Consider the following 16,028-nt stretch of genomic DNA (forward strand, 5'->3'; position numbering starts at 1 on the left):
GTTCTCCAGCAGATCTTCCCAATCCAGGAATCAAACCAGGTTCTCCTGCATTGCAGGTGGATTCTTTACCAACTGAGCTATCAGGGAAGCCCCTTACTGTCTTCTAAAATGTTGCTTTACCTTTAGCAAAAAAGTATAAGCAGTAAAAACTGACCGATATTTAAATCTCGCTGATTTAGTCCAGTCATTTCTTGACAGAGTCTCTGGACTTTCTGTTTAAGGAGCTTTCTCTAATAGGCTTTCTGTAGTTCTTAGTGACCTCCCCAAAACTCATTTTTATGGTCATTGAATTTTGGACCTAGATGGCCCTTAGAAAGTTTTAAGCTTCTCATTCTCAAGATGAAGAAACTGAGAGAGTTTGCCTTGCCCACAGTCACACTAGAGGTAAAGTAAGAGACAAAGAAAGAACTGGAGTTCAAGTTTCTTGATTCCAAGTCCAGAATTCTTTGATTTTATTTCATTTTTTTATGTAACTTCGAAGGAAAGCCTAAATAAAAAGGTTTGCCCAAAATTTATTATATTGTGTACATTTTATGACTGGTCATTTATATACTTTACTCTGAGTTAAATTATTTTATATTCATCACCTGTTCTCTGATCTGCCATCTAAAAATCTTCACCTGTCTTCTCTTTTATATCCAGTCTGTATATTGTCACTAGATAAATCAATCTTTCTAAAGTGTAGTCCTAATTAGGGTGCCTGTCCACTCAGAAACCACAACATCTCTCACCTCCACCATCTGCCTACCACATAGTTAAATGAATTAAATCCAGTCTTCTAACTCATTGCAGTGTAAATCTACCTTTCAAATCTTAGTGCTTTCCAGTCCTGTATTCATACCTTATGATCCACCCAAATTGGACCACTTGCTACTGACAGGACACACCTGTCATTTTCCATACCTCCCTACCTTCCTAAAATTTTGCCTGTCTTTTAGATTTATAGCAAATTCTACTTCCACCATAAAGCCTTTATTGTTTTCTTTCCTTTTCACTTCCATTGCAACATACTGTAGTCCGAGTTTAATTTTTGCTTTCATCTTCATTCTTTCCTTATTTTTGATTAATGAGTCTTGCACAGTGCCTTGTAACTTTGGAAATAAAAAGTACTTTAAAAGTATCTAACATGCTCATTGGTTGCTAAAATTCTTATGAAAGATAGGGATTACTACCCTCTCTATATTCCTACAATATATAATCAAAAATCTGTCCAGGTCGTTAGAACCAAGAGAAGTACAACAACTCCCATGCCTATCCAGCGCTGAGTAGTATCTGACTAACATTGTCATGGTGATTACATGGAGGCTGGAGATACAAATACCTGTTATGAAATGCCTGTTCTGAGTCTATCACAGTCACCAAATTTCACATTTTATGCAATATCTGTAAAATATACAATGTTTATATTTTGCTTTGGGGAGACTAATAAGAGGGCTTTTTTTCTTAGGCAGTTACACATAAAATTATGCCATGTTCTGTGGCAGCTATGTTTTCAGATGCTATGTGTGATAATGCACTGAGTAATTTAGGATGCTCCTGAGAAACCTTAAATAGAACTTGATTTTAGTATTCTTTTCATATATGCAGTTTATGTAGTTTGCTTCTTAAGAATGTACTGTTGCTTTTTTGTGACTCTTGACTTTTTTTAACATCCTTTCAAAAAAGAAAAATAAATTACTGTCTTCCTATTAATTAGCAGAGGGTAATGTAAAGGTAGCAGAGTAGGAAGAGAAGTTACTGATAACTGAAAATCTCTATGATAACAAATCCATTGTTTAGTGTTGGTTGTCCAAGTGAATGTTAACCATGGCAGTGATATAGTGAATTACTCTGTTTGAAGTGGAAGTGAGGGATATAGCAATGTGCTCCTAAATCCAACTCCTTGCCTTCATCCTGCAAGTGCTAATCCAGTATTGCCTAATTACCAGACTCTTCTAGGTTGGTGAACATCTCAGGCAAGCCCCTGTTGTGTCCAAACCATGTCTAATTTGCTCTGGCTAATGAAGAATTGACTTTCCTTGTTTGTGAGGTATAGTGCCTACTAATTGGAAATGTAACTCAGATCATTATTTTCACAATGAAGTTTTTGGGATTGTTATCATTGCTTCTAGTTTCTGTTTCCAAAGGTTCACTATCTAAATTAGATCTTGTTCTGGGAAAACTTGGGCATCCTTGGTGGCTCAGATAGTAAAGAATCCGCTTGCAATGTGGGAGACCTGGGTTTGATCCCTGGGAAGGGAAGATCCTCTGGAGAAGAGAAGAGCTCCCCACTCCAGTATTCTTGTCTGGAGAATTCCAGGGACAGAGGAGCCTGGTGGGCTACATACAGTCCATGGGGTCGCAAAGAGTTGGACATGATTAAGCAGCTAACACTTGGAAAACTTAGCACATAAGACCAATTTATGAAGATCAGTTTCTCTTCTTTTGAAACCAGAAAATTTAACATTAGGTCTTGAGCTGCACACGTATGGGGTGGTATCTATAATGATATGTGCACTGACAGTGAAAAAATGATATGTATTACATATCATTGGATGTACCTAGTATTCATTTGCTAAAGAAAAAAAAAATGTCATTTTAAAGTTGTGAATCTACCATAATGGGTTGTTGCTGGTTGTAAGTTCATTTAGGCTTATATTTCTATCCCATGTGCTCTAAATTCTCTAATTATCATGTATGTCAGCAAAGTAAAATAGTAGCATATCATAAAACCACTTAGCAGATAACTTACCAAGTCCTCAAACCTGAGTTGAGACTTGCTATTTACCCTTGTTATTTAATCTGTATGTAGGAAGTTGTTTTGTGGGTTTTGTTTAGTTATTTTTGCTGATTTTCTTTGTAGCTGTTCTTGTCTATTATAAATATTGGTGCTTATCTTTGTTGAGCTGTATTAAACCCTTTGACATCCAGTATCTGGCAGTGACGTCTAGACTGTGCCTATCTTTGAAAACATAGTTTAATATTTCAGAGTTAACCATTCTTCCAGGAAAAACTATTTCCGTGATTATTTGTGTGATATTTGGAAAGAGACAAGTGCCAAAATCCTTTATGGTTACTTCCCAGAGCAGGACAACTGAAGAAATAGCACGATATACAGATTGAGTGAATATTGTCACGGAACACATAAGGCCAGCAATTTGCTGGCCAAATCTTAGATCTCATTCCAGAAAAGCTCAATATACATGAGTAGAAAGATCTTTTACCTTTTAAAATATGTTTCTTTTAAAACAGTTTAACTCATTCCAGCTCTCATTTATTTAATTCATACTCTGTTTGATGCATAATTCTAAGATACAATATGAAAATCAGTTCTTAAGAAACTCATAAACTAGGGGAGAAAATAGACTAGGTAAATAAATTGTAAAGCAGTGTAAGAAATAACAGAGACATATATAGAGCACTAAGATCTCTAAAACAGAAGTATGAAGCACAACAAATTAAGTCATTGATCTAATGTAGAGGTATTTCTTCTTTGCTTAATGTAGGTGAGTGCTTTGTCCTTATCATTTGGTAACATATTAGATGTTTTGAGGATATAAAATAAAAAGGTTTCTGTGCTAAGAATTTATAATCTAGTAAGAGATAAGCTGTCTCTACAAATAACTGTTTCCAGTCTGTACATAACTGCCAAAAAAAGAAACCTTTACGATTTTAGCAAAACTCTTCTGCAATGCAGAAAGCCACTTCTGGAGATGGGAAGGAAAGACCATGAACAATTCAGGAAGGCTTCCATTAAGGAGAAGATGGTTGAACTAACCCTAGAGGGATTGGTAGGATTTTGACAAGGGTGGTTGAAGGATATTCTAATTGATTTAGTGCCTACATGTGCAAAGTAGCATGAAGGCAAAAAAGCCTGAGGCGTGTTCAGAGAAGAACAAGTATTCTAGTTTGAGTGGCATCTGGTATGTGTACAAGGGAATAGTAAAAGATCAGGCTAGAAAGAAAAAGCAGGAACACTTTATGGAGGACCTTTGAAAGTCAGGCTTTGGAACTTTTATCAGTACTTTATCAGGAGGCAGTAGGTAGCTTTTTTAACAAAGGCTAATCAGAGTTGATATTTAGGAAGGTGGATCTAATGATGCGGTGTAAGGATGCATTCAAATATGCGTATGACTGTTTAAGAGACTATAGCAGTAATCTAGGCAAGAGGTAATACAGGCCTGACCTAGGTTTCTGTGGGTAAGAATGACAAGACTATATAGGCATTGTGCTTATAAAATGTACTTGGCAGAACTTGGAAACTGTCAAATGTGAAGAGAAAGAAAATGTCAATGGGCCTCTGGAAGTGAGGAAGTATATCTGAGGATGATACCAAATGAAAGGAATAAAGGAAATTACCCCTAAAAAATGTAAAGAAGGGAAAAGATTTAAAAGTTCATAGCTGAATTTCTCGGTAAGACTACATTTAGGGAAGTTAATGAATTTGAAGATAAACAACAGGGAAGGTGAGAGAGAAAGGGAAAGATGATATGTAACAGAAAAGTAGGGAGGAATGTTTCTCAGAGAGGGTGGAAAAATTCACACTCTAAAGCATCAAAAAAAAAAAAAATCTCAGTTTTTCATCTGTTAAATTATCCAATAAAATTGGAAAAATGCAAGCAAGAGGGCTTAAATATGTAGGAGTAAGTGGAAAGACTGACCAAGGACTAGAAAGAGGGAAAATATTTATTCAGGAAATTAAGAGTAATTGGTGATGCAAAGAAATTTGGACAAGGATTAAAATTATGCTTCTGAAGAAATAGAAGAAAATGGATATTCTTAAAATAGGAGAAAATAAATATTTCTTAAAATAATTATTCCTAACTTTTACACTATGGAGAAATCCTTCATCGCTCTAGAAAAGAGATCAAGTCCTATTCAGAAAGGTGAAGGAGAAAGCCAGGATTGGTGACCAATGGGAAAAGTTTCTGAAATGGATATAGTTAGAAGCTGATTTATAATACTATGTACAGTAAGTCAAAAATACTTTTGACAAAAATCCCATTTGTTAGCCAGTCACTTTATAATGTTCAGTACAATAAAAATGCCAGTATTTTGTTACTACCTCTGTGCTGAATTACCTTCATTTCCCAGCGTGTTGTTGGTATCTAATGAAAACTCATACTTTTTTACAGAGACTCCTAAACACACAGGCAAGCACTGTATTAAATGTGTTACCTCAGATTCTGACAAAAGTTTGCAAGGGGGGTAAAAAAGAGAATTCCCTGGCAGTTCAGTGGTTAGGACTCCTCACTTCCACTGCAGGGGACAAAAGGTTTGATCACACATGGGGCAGCCCAAAAGAAAAAAAAAAAAGGTTTGCAAAGTAGATAAATATCTCTTGGTTCTAGTTTGTAGACTTAAAATGATTGGCTCCCATTTCATTATCAAATGCAATACTGGCTTCTCAAAAGTATCTTTTTAAACCTATTTATCCTAGAGGAAGGATAGGCGAGTTATGCTTTCACTTAAATATTTATGGAGATACATGTTATGTTGGGTGTTTTCTATCATCTATCTGTAATTATTTTTTTAATAGCCTGACTTTTTTTCCCTTTGACTTCTTTGTAGTTTCATTTTTGTTGTGGGTTTTTTTGTTGTTGGTGGTGGTGTGTTCTTCACTTTCTTTTTTCTTTTCCTTGAGAGACCTGTATTGATTGTTACCACCATGCCTAACCTTGTTTCTTCCCACTGGCCATTATGAAAATTCTAATTTTGTCTATATTAGACTTGTTTCTAAGGCATAGTGCTACTGTATACTTTCTGCATAGTTATTGTGAGTCACCTGGCAAGAAGGAAAATCATACTGAGTTTTGGTGATACTTGGATGGAATGTGTTATATACATATCCATAGTTTAAAAATTATGACCTGAGAAAGAACTGCCTTTTCCACCCCTGACCCCTTCCCCAACTAGAGGTAGGAGATTAGATGCTTCTCAGTTTGGGGTTTGGTTTTTTGGTGTTTTTTTTGGGGGGGGGGGGGGGGTGGTTAACTATTTTTTGTTATGTTATTAAGTCACAATGTGGTCCTATAAGTTTCTTCTTAAGTTAATTCAGTAATATTTTGGATTGTGAATGTTGTTATGATTTCTAATTATTTCCTCTTCTCTCTTGAAAGACAAGAGACTCAAAGAATAGAGGAGCTTTTACGATAGGTTCTGCTGTTGGGTTCATTAGGTCATAGAGGGTGGACTCTATGTAGCAGTGATTATCACACCTTGACCTTAGGAAGGTAGCAGGGATGATCACATCTTGACCTTAGGAAGGTGTGATAGGAAACTTAGGAACTTTAAGAAGCTTAATGCATGGAATATAGAAAAAATAAAGGATATTGGTGCACATTTGAGAGAAAAGAATTATTTAAAAGATACTTAATAAAAATGACAATCTCTCCCCATCCTAAGATCTTCCTTTCCTTTTCTGATCTAATTTTTAATGCTGATCAGTAATACCATTCTCGCTGACCCACATAAACATGTATCTAAACTTGTAAGAATCAATTATTTATCTTATCTTTTACTGTTTTTTTATTAATATAAGTGATTTAAGTTTTAGACTTTTTTCTTTTTCCAGTAAATGAGGGAAGTAAGATCTGTCTAAAGATACATTTTACTTATCTTAAGGTTGACAAGCTGTGTAGCCTGGTCTCCATAGGCCTTCAGTTCTTCACTAGTAATGCAGTAAAGAAGAAAAATGTCTGTTTTAAAACTTATAAGTATTCTACGAATAGCATAATACAGGGATTGCTCAAGTTCAAGTGACCTAACATACATATTTGGCGTCCTGGAGAGGAGAAACAAAAAGATATTTGAAGTAAAAAAGACTGAAAATGTTCCAAATTTGAAGAATACTATAAACCCAGAAACCAAAGAAGCTCAACAAACCGCAAAAAAAAAAAAAAAAAAAAAAAACAAGGAAAAAAACTACACCAAGGAACATCATAATCAAATTGCATAAAATCAGTGATAAAGAGAAACAAAGGTAAGTATGCATCTGAGGGCTTCCCTGGTCCCTCAGGGATAATCTGCCTGCCAGTGCAGGAGACATGGGTCTGATCCCTGATCCATGAAGATCCCACATGCTGCAGAGCAACTAACCATGTGCCACAACTATTGAGCCTGTGTTCTAGAGCCTGGGAGCCAAAAAAGAATGCATCTGAAACAGTGCAAGCTGAAACTCAGAAAAATTGTCAATCTCAAATTCTATACCCTGCAAAAGTATCTTTCAAAAATGAAAATGAGTTAAAGACATAAAACAACTAAAAGAGTTCATCAGTAGCAGACCAGCACAAACCATTCAGAAATCATCGGCTCCAGATGCTAGCTGTTATGAATACATTTTATTTGGTATTGGATATATACTTTAATGTCTCTGAACCTTCAGATTTTTATTTATGAAAGGAGAAGAATACCTATTTTATGGGATTTTTATGAGGATCAAATGAAATAAGGAAAATAATTGACATCTGTTGAGTGTCTTCATTATGCCATGCACATGGTATCTCACTAAAAATGGAAATAAAACACCCAATAAGAGGCCTACTCCCCTAATTGTTTTCCTATCCTATCACCTCTCCTATTTTTTTAGCAGCTGAAAAACTTGGGTTATTCTACAAGATAGCCCAAATAGCTACTCAATCAAATTTTGAAGAAATACTTTTCCTAAACTTGCTTTCCTTTACCTACCATCATTAAATATGCATAACAGTGGGAGTGATGAACAGCTTTCCTTGGTAAAACAGACACATCACCTAGTAAATCATTTTGTGAAAGGATTAAATATGTTCTAAACTGAACCTAATTTATTTGGCTTATAATTCGGTTATGTAATTTTTTTTCAGTCATGTTTGTGAAAGTATACCTTATACACTATTTAATTTTTATCATAAACCTATTGGATAGGGGCCATGCTTGTCTTTATAGCTTATACATTGCCCCACAGAGTTTTTGACACTCAATAAATGTTAAATAATATTTCTATTCAGCGTTCTGCAGGTAGGAAGCGTATGGTAATAAATGCCAGAGCACAGGTTGAAAATCTCCCAGAAGTTGTATGTTCTTTGGAAAAACCAATACAGATATTTTCATGAATGAAGCATTTTTAAAGGGGCTTCTCAGATTTATAATTTACTTAAAAATATTCTCCAGCCCTTGTTTACTTTATTTACAAATTAAAACTTTTCCTCTTCACAAATAATTTAATATTAAAAGTAGTATAACATTAATGCAGTCTCATAGGAAGATATGTAAATATTTTTATAAATAAGTACAGAGTACATTTTGTAAATAGTACAAGGTAAAAGTAACTCATAGTGTGAAGGATAGCATGAAGAAATATTTAGAGGCTTAAGCAGTATCAGTCAGTTCAGTTCAGTTACTCAGTTGTGTCTGACTCTTTGGGACCCCATGGACTGCAGCATACCAGGCTTCCCTGTCCATCACCAGCTCCTAGAGCTTGCTCAAACTCATGTCCATTGAGTCAGTGATGCCGTCGAATCATCTCAACCTCTGTCGTCCCTTTCTCCTCTCACCTTCAATCTTTCCCAGCATCAGGGTCTTTTCCAGTGAGTCAGTTCTTTACATCAGGTGGCCAAAGTATTAGAGTTTCAGCTTCAGCATCAGTCCTTCCAGTGAATATTCAGGATTGATTTCCCTTAGGATTGACTGGTTTGATCTCCTTGCAGTCCAAGGGACTCTCAAGAATCTTCTCCAACTCCACAGTTCAAAAACATCAATTCTTCGGCACTCAGCTTTCTTTATAGTCGAACTCTCACATCCATGCATGACTACTGGAAGAACCAAAGCTTTGACTAGATGGGTCTTCGTTGCCTAAGTAATGTCTCTGCCTTTTAATATGCTGTCTAGTTTGGTCATAGCTTTTCTTACAGGGAGCAAGCATCTTTTAATTACATGGCGACAGTCACCATCTGCAGTGATTTTGGAGCCCAAGAAAATAAAGTCTGTCACTGTTTCCTTTGTTTCCCCATCCATTTGCCATGAATTGTTGGGACCAAATGCCATGATCCTGTTATTTTTTGAATGTTAAGTTTTAAGCCAGCTTTTTCACTCTCCTGTTTCAGTTTCATCAAGAGGCTCTTTAGTTCTTCTTCGCTTTCTGCCATAAGGGTGGTGTCATCTGCGTAGCTGAGGTTATTGATTTTTCTCCCGGCGATCTTGACTCCAGCATGTGCTTCATCCAGCCCAGCATTTCACATGATGTACTCTGCATATAAGTTAAATAAGCAGGATGACAGTATACAGCCTTGACATACTCCTTTCCCAACTTGGAACCAGTCTGTTGTTCCATGTCCGTTTCTAACTGTTGCTTCTTGACCTGCATGCAGATTTCTCAGAAGGCAGGTAAGGTGGTCTGGTATTCCCATCTCTTTCAGAATTTTTCAGTTTATTGTGATCTATACAGTCCAAGGCTTGGGAGTAATAAATAAAGCAGAAGTAGATTTTTTTCCTGGAACTCTCTTGTTTTTCCATGATCCAACAGATGTTGGCAATTTGATCTCTGGTTCCCCTGTCTTTTCTAAATCCAGCTTACACATCTGGAAGTTCATAGTTCATGTACTTTTGAAGCCTGGCTTGGAGAATTTTGAGCATTACTTTGCTAGCATGTGAGATGAGTGCAACTGTGCGGCAGTTTGAACATTCTTTGGATTTGCCCTTGTTTGGGATTAGAATGAAAACTGACCTTTTCCAGTCCTGTGGCCACTGCTGAGTTTTCCAAACTTGCTGACATATTGAGTGCAGCGCTTTAACAGCACCATCTTTTAGGATTTGATTAAGCAATATAAGTCTTCATATTGCTGCAGTCCATGGGATCGCAAAGAGTCAGACATGACTGAGCAACTGAACTGAGCTGAATATAGGAAAAAAATAAACAGCAGATAGTTCTTTATCATTAAATGTCAGCATGACTCAGAGGTGTATCACTGCTACAGGTAAGAAATGGTTAATCACAATCAAGTATAGAGAACTATTTAGATAATATGTTTCTAAATTATCTTTCCTTTATTTTTTCACCTGTGATTGATCTGTTAGCCACACTTGTTTGGTTTGACTTCTGTGAGGATTTTTTTAAGGATTAGCATAATCTGAATAGAGAGATTTTCTGAATTGGACCATGTTAGTTAACCTCTTAGAGGCTTAGGTTCCTTGTGTATAAGATATGGATAGAGAATCTGGGCACAGTTTAGTTTGGTGCCCCTGAATTCAGAGTCTCTTACAAGGCTGAAGTCAGGATGTCAGCCAGGGCTTTAGTCCTATCACTGCTTGGGAAAGATTCACTTCCAAGCTCATTCATGTGGCTGTTAGCAAGCCCTAGATCCTCTCTGATGGTTAGTTATGGGCCACTCCATGGGGGAACTCACAACATGGCAGGTTATTTCCCCTAGAGCAAGAGCTGAGAGAGACTGTGTGAACAAGAGAATGAACAAACAAGACATCCCATCACTTTTTGTCAGGTATTTGTTAAAAGTGAGTCTCTTGGTCCAGACAGCACACAAAGGGGAGGAAATTTTACAAGGATTTGAATATCACCAGTTAAGGATCTACATAGTACGCAACCAATTTAGAGGCTTCCAGCTACACATGTGATCCACAGATAGGACAAATCATGGAATATACTCTGGATTCTCTGAAATTCATTTGCTTAAATTTCCCAATATTTTACCAAAAGCTTGAATTTAATATGTGATATGATTTTATAGTTCACATTAAATATTTTACTTATTCCTAGTAATAATCCAGTCAGTTTTGTTGACCTCAGTTTTACTAATAAAAACTAATATATACTGAGTGACTTGCCCAAGATTACATATCAAATGAGCATAAAATGGCAACCTTAGTGTAGGTCTTCTAAGCCAACTACTCTTTCCATTTGGCTGTAACTGCTTCCTGACCAGTACTGTCTTGCATTTAAAGCCTTCAAAAAAGGCTTCATACATATAATTGTATAAAAAAATATGAATTTCATTTATATGCAGAGATTTTTATACATAGATTTATAGAGAGAAAGACAGGCATATCATATCATATCATATCATTCCGTCTTAGACTCTCATGTACACCACACCATTTAGGATTTACAGTATTGTTTCAAATATTGCAAGTCGAAGTCTAATAAGATGTATAATAGCTGTAACACTGATGTATCTCTAGCATAATAGTATCTGTTAGCCTAAAACTATCCTTGCAGGGTAAATACTAGTTGAATGGAGAGATGAACAACCAAAACAGCAGAACTGTTTTCGTGGTTCCATTCTCCCTTGGCTTTTCCCAGAGCTCTGGACTTCTATGACTTGAGTGAAGACCATGCTAACTCCAATGAATTTTCTGCTTCCTGTTTGCCATTGGAGCAGCAAAATAATTTGTTTTGAATGGATGAGCTGCCTTCTATGGATAGTCAGAAGTTATCTTTCTTTGGTCCTAAGTTGGATCTTCTTTTTTACTTCAGTCCATGAAGTTTCAGTCAACACCCAAGATCCCTCATGTCCGATATCAAAAAACAAGAGTGGTAACATAAGCAAGCAGATAATACCTCTAAATGGGTTCAGTGTCTTGAAATGTAGAGGCAGAAGTAGGAGAGCAAGTGTTATGAGCTATGATAGTGGTGGGTAGTTAGTAGTTAGTTACACCCTTCAGATTACCCTGAAGAAACGAGAGATGATTTTTTAAGGCATGTTGCTAAATTCTTAAAATAACTTTGTGGTTTGGTTAGTAGGAACATCTGTTTCCCTGAAGGAAAACGATAGTTCCTACAACCAATAAGTTAATTTGGCAAAGTCTCAGGATATAAGGCCAATACACAGAAATCATTTGTATTTATATGTAACTAATAACAAATAATTGGAATTAGAATAACAATATGGCCTATTTATAGTTTTAGTTTTATAGTGATTACATATAATTCTACATAAATTAAAATCAAGGTGTTATCAGGCAAAATGCAAGGAAAATAGTTTTCTTCTTAGATATATAAAGGAAATTGTTGTATTTTCATACACACAGACGCACACTTAAGTTGTTCCCTCCTTGCCTCTATAACCTGAGAACTGTGTTTTTTAGTAGTGGTTTGCTAATCCCTTTAAGTAGTTCTTCATGTAAGTATTCCATAGTTCTCATTAACCATGAATTTCAGCTTTATTTTTTAAACCTCTACTCAAAAACTGTACTTGGTTGTTGTTTCATCCTTTTAGCCTGGTTGGTGAAGCAGCAAGCCTACTGCAAATCCTAAATAGCGTGGTGTAGATGAGAGCCTAAGACTTTAATTATATGTCATTTTATTCACAACACTCAATTCCAGGAAGAAAAAAAAATGACTTTGTTGTTGTAAAAAGACATGTGTGAGTATCATTCATTGTAAACCAAAAATGATACTGTATTATAGCTTAGGCAACAATGGGAGCTGATTTTGAAAATGTGACCTGTATGAGAAACTGAATAATAGTGAAAGTTATCAAAATGGAAAGAAGTGTTAATGTGAAATCCAGCCTTCTCAGAAATACTCTTTCCTGGCCTGTTTCGTTTTGCTTTTGTTGCTTGTCATGCATGAATGAAAGTGCTACACTCTCAGGGGAGCAGGAAAGCCTCTGTGTCGGTTGTTTATTTCCTTAATCCCTCCTCCTTTGTGATTTTTGATGTCAGATGTAAAATGGAAAGCCTGTAAATATAATGATTATCACATGGATAATCACCTGCATTAGGAACGGCCATGCTTCTCTATTCTAACCCTAGCTGTTCTCCACATGTCACATCCACTCTGCCGTTGGATTTTAACCTGACTGCTTCATTAGATTTGTGAAACTCAGTACGTGGCGCCCTGGGGCAGCACAGATGGGGACTTGCTTGTTTTCTTTTCTCACTTTTACTGCGAAGGCACGCTAAAAAGTCCTTTTCAATTTAGTGTGATCAGTTCACTTGGAATTACCCCTGATATTTGGAACCTGCCTTAACTGTTCTGCCCACCATTTATGCCTTTTTTCTTCCTTGATTTCTGACCTAATGCCTTTTCTTTTTGTCCCTCCATGCAGTGAATCTTAGGACTAAAATTCTCCTTCAAATTCTTACTGGGTCAAACTGTTCCTCTGTGTTGTTTTATTTGTTTTGCTGTGAGGGAAAAATAAATGTTGTTCCATCGTTGTATCTACAAACACCTTCAGATCAGAGGTTAGCTGTGGGAAAGTCTGCAGAGATGTGAGCCAGCTGCCTTTTCTAATGGAGAGACTGGGGGCACCAACCCAAGATCAAAGGAAGGTGGGAGGAAGTGAGGAGATAAGATCTTTTTAAGCCATAGAACAAGTGCTTAGCTTTTCAGTGATAGGGCACAGCTCTGCAAACCTGTGTGAGGGGGTGCTGAGATAGAAAATTGAGTTGACTTTTCTTCAGCATGTCCTTCCTCAGTCAGAAATATGTTAGTGCTTGGAATAGTTTACAGATGTGGAAGAGTCCTAGGGCTCAGTTTCATTGAAGAATAATGATCTGACATTGGTAAATGTGCCTTCTTGCAATTAGTCAGTTCTATTGTACCATAACAGATCACAGTCTATTGCTTCTTACTTTGGGGAACAAAACTGGAAATTAAAAAGGGAACTTATCTACTGTATGTGAATTTTGAATTTTTATGTCTTAGTACAATTTTAGTTGTACAGATTTGTCATATTAACTTTGTCTTACAGTCCTTTAGGTTTCTTTCATGCCTCTGATAAAGTTCCATATAAATAAGTAGTTCTTACAAAGCTATTTCGTTGTTTTTTTTCATATAAGAATTAGCTTGGTTAATTCTTGAGTTGGACAACTTGGAAAAATTCTACATTGCTATCTTTTGAACCCTATCCTTTTCCTTGAAATCCAAGCTAGTAAATATTATTGACTGTCTGGTATACAAGAATCTGGTGTAAGTAAATTGTCACGAAGGCTAACCATGCTTACACCAATTGTCAAGATCATGATTTAGTTTTTTTATCTGTATCAACTAAGGTTAACTCAATCAGCCTTATGCGCTTCTCTAGTGAACAGCCTAAGGAGTTGTACTTTCAGCTTATCACTTTCTATTAACTTCAGTGTTCGATTGTGATCGTATGTTTCAATTTCTCAAACCCTCAAAGTGGTTCTTTAAACTTAGATGGTATTAGTATATTGGACTATAAGTGCATACATACTTCTTTTCTCTGTGTTTTCCTTAACATGTAGATAGTACCCAGATTTGTGCTGGAGACATTAACTGTAGTTTCTGCCTTACATGGTTTGGTGCAGCAGTCATTTTAGTTAAGTTGGATCTGCTCACTACTCAGGCTCACATCCCATCCTTCTATTAATATCTCTTGGCAAAGATAATTTTGGAGGAATGTAAGTTAAGATGTAGAGACTCTTGACAGTTGTCTGCAGTTTTTTTTTTTTTTCATCTTCAAGAGGAAAGTGGAATTGAAAAGTAATATTGCCTCCATTTTCTGTATCAGTACTAAAATGAAAATATATGCACAAAGCAGAGAGTGAAGAAAGGGAACAGATTTGGTTACACAGATGTGTTTTTGTCATTTGACAACCTATTATAATAGGGCATTAGAGATATAATAATGGTCATCAGATTGTGCCCTTAAGATATATTTAATATCTAGAAAAACATTGTTTTAAAATTTTTAACTAAATTTTAAAAAATATTCAGCATTTGTTACCCTGTCATCTTAAATCAGAGAGAAATGAGGGGGTATACTTTTTATTACAAAAGTTTTCAAACAGGCAAAAGATAGTGATACTGAATACATCTAGATACATTAATATTTTACCATTTTTGCTTCACTTTCTTTTTTTTTTAAGTTTTCTAAAATAAATTACATATACCATGCCATTTTATCCCAGGATACTTCAGGATACACCTAAAAATCTATGATTTTTTCATATCAACTTGGTAATTCCTAATATTTGATTTCCATTTCATAATCAAACTTACCCAAAATGTATTTTATAACTGGTTTGTTCAAAACAGTTTCCAGTTAAAATCTGTACATTACTCCTGTACATTTTATCATGATGTTGACTTACTAAAAAGACCAAGGTCCTTGTCCTGTCTAATATCCTACCTTATGGATTTGTTTATTAGCTTTCTCAGTGTATCATTTAACTTGTTCTTCTATCCTATGTATTTCCTATATACTGCAAGTTATTGAATAAAATTTTGATTAATTAATGTTAAAAACTTTATAGATGGTGCTCTGTACCTTATACTACATTATGACAGAAGCCACAGACTATTTGGTGATCAGAATATTAGGTGATAAGATTGATCACTGGATTAAAGTGATGACTGCTTGATTTTTCTGCTATAAAGTTATACTTTGCTCCCGGTGACCAGCATGTGATCTTTGATACTTTGATTCCATGAAATAACCAGTTCCCTATCATTCTTTAACCTAATGAGTTGAGCATCCATTGATGACCTTTGCCTGAATAAATTTCATCAGAGATTGCAAAATGGTGGGTTTTCTGAATCTAATCTATACGTTTATTAGCAAACATTCTTCTTACAGAAGAGTTTTCTGAAAGGTATTGTTTTAATTAAAAACATAACCATCAGCATCTTCCTTAGGTTTCAAATGATTTTCTTTGTCGGGGTCAAAACACCTGAACTCATGGTGACAGCTACAGTAAAAACATGTACTACATCTTCTTTATTTCAGCTTGTGAAGTGTGTTGACATTTGCTGCCTTTCTTTTATGCCAAGGGAAAAAGAAATCTTTTTTTTTCCGTGTAAGAATAAAAATTGAACTTGTGAGTATATTGAGATAATTGTGTAAAAAGAAGACTATTTGAATTAGTTTCAAAATGGATTATTTCTTCATTACCTAGCACTTTATAATTAACTGTTCTTTTTTTTTTATTTCAGGAAGCTGCCACTTTTGCTAGAGAGCAAGGCTTTGAGGTGAGTTAACCCACAATTGCACACTAAACAGATCCTAAAGGTTTTTTCTAGCTGATAATGAAGTTCTTTTGGACAGTGATTGATGTGCTATTATACTCTCAGAGCCTCGCAGCAGTTGCCATGG

General features: G+C 35.7%; 1 protein-coding gene across 6 annotated transcripts in view; it reads left to right on the forward strand.

Annotated features, from left to right (window-relative positions):
- Positions 1-16,028, forward strand: part of ADK (adenosine kinase) — a 553,238-nt gene that overhangs the window by 432,341 nt on the left and 104,869 nt on the right. For all 6 annotated transcript variants that reach the window (XM_061161884.1, XM_061161887.1, XM_061161881.1 and 3 more), the window contains one exon: positions 15,869-15,904. In XM_061161884.1, the coding sequence (XP_061017867.1) occupies positions 15,869-15,904 (36 nt within the window). The remainder of the gene's footprint in view (positions 1-15,868; positions 15,905-16,028) is intronic.

Source organism: Dama dama, chromosome 15 (genome assembly GCF_033118175.1).
Source record: "Dama dama isolate Ldn47 chromosome 15, ASM3311817v1, whole genome shotgun sequence".
NCBI classification, from domain to species: Eukaryota; Metazoa; Chordata; class Mammalia; order Artiodactyla; family Cervidae; genus Dama; species Dama dama.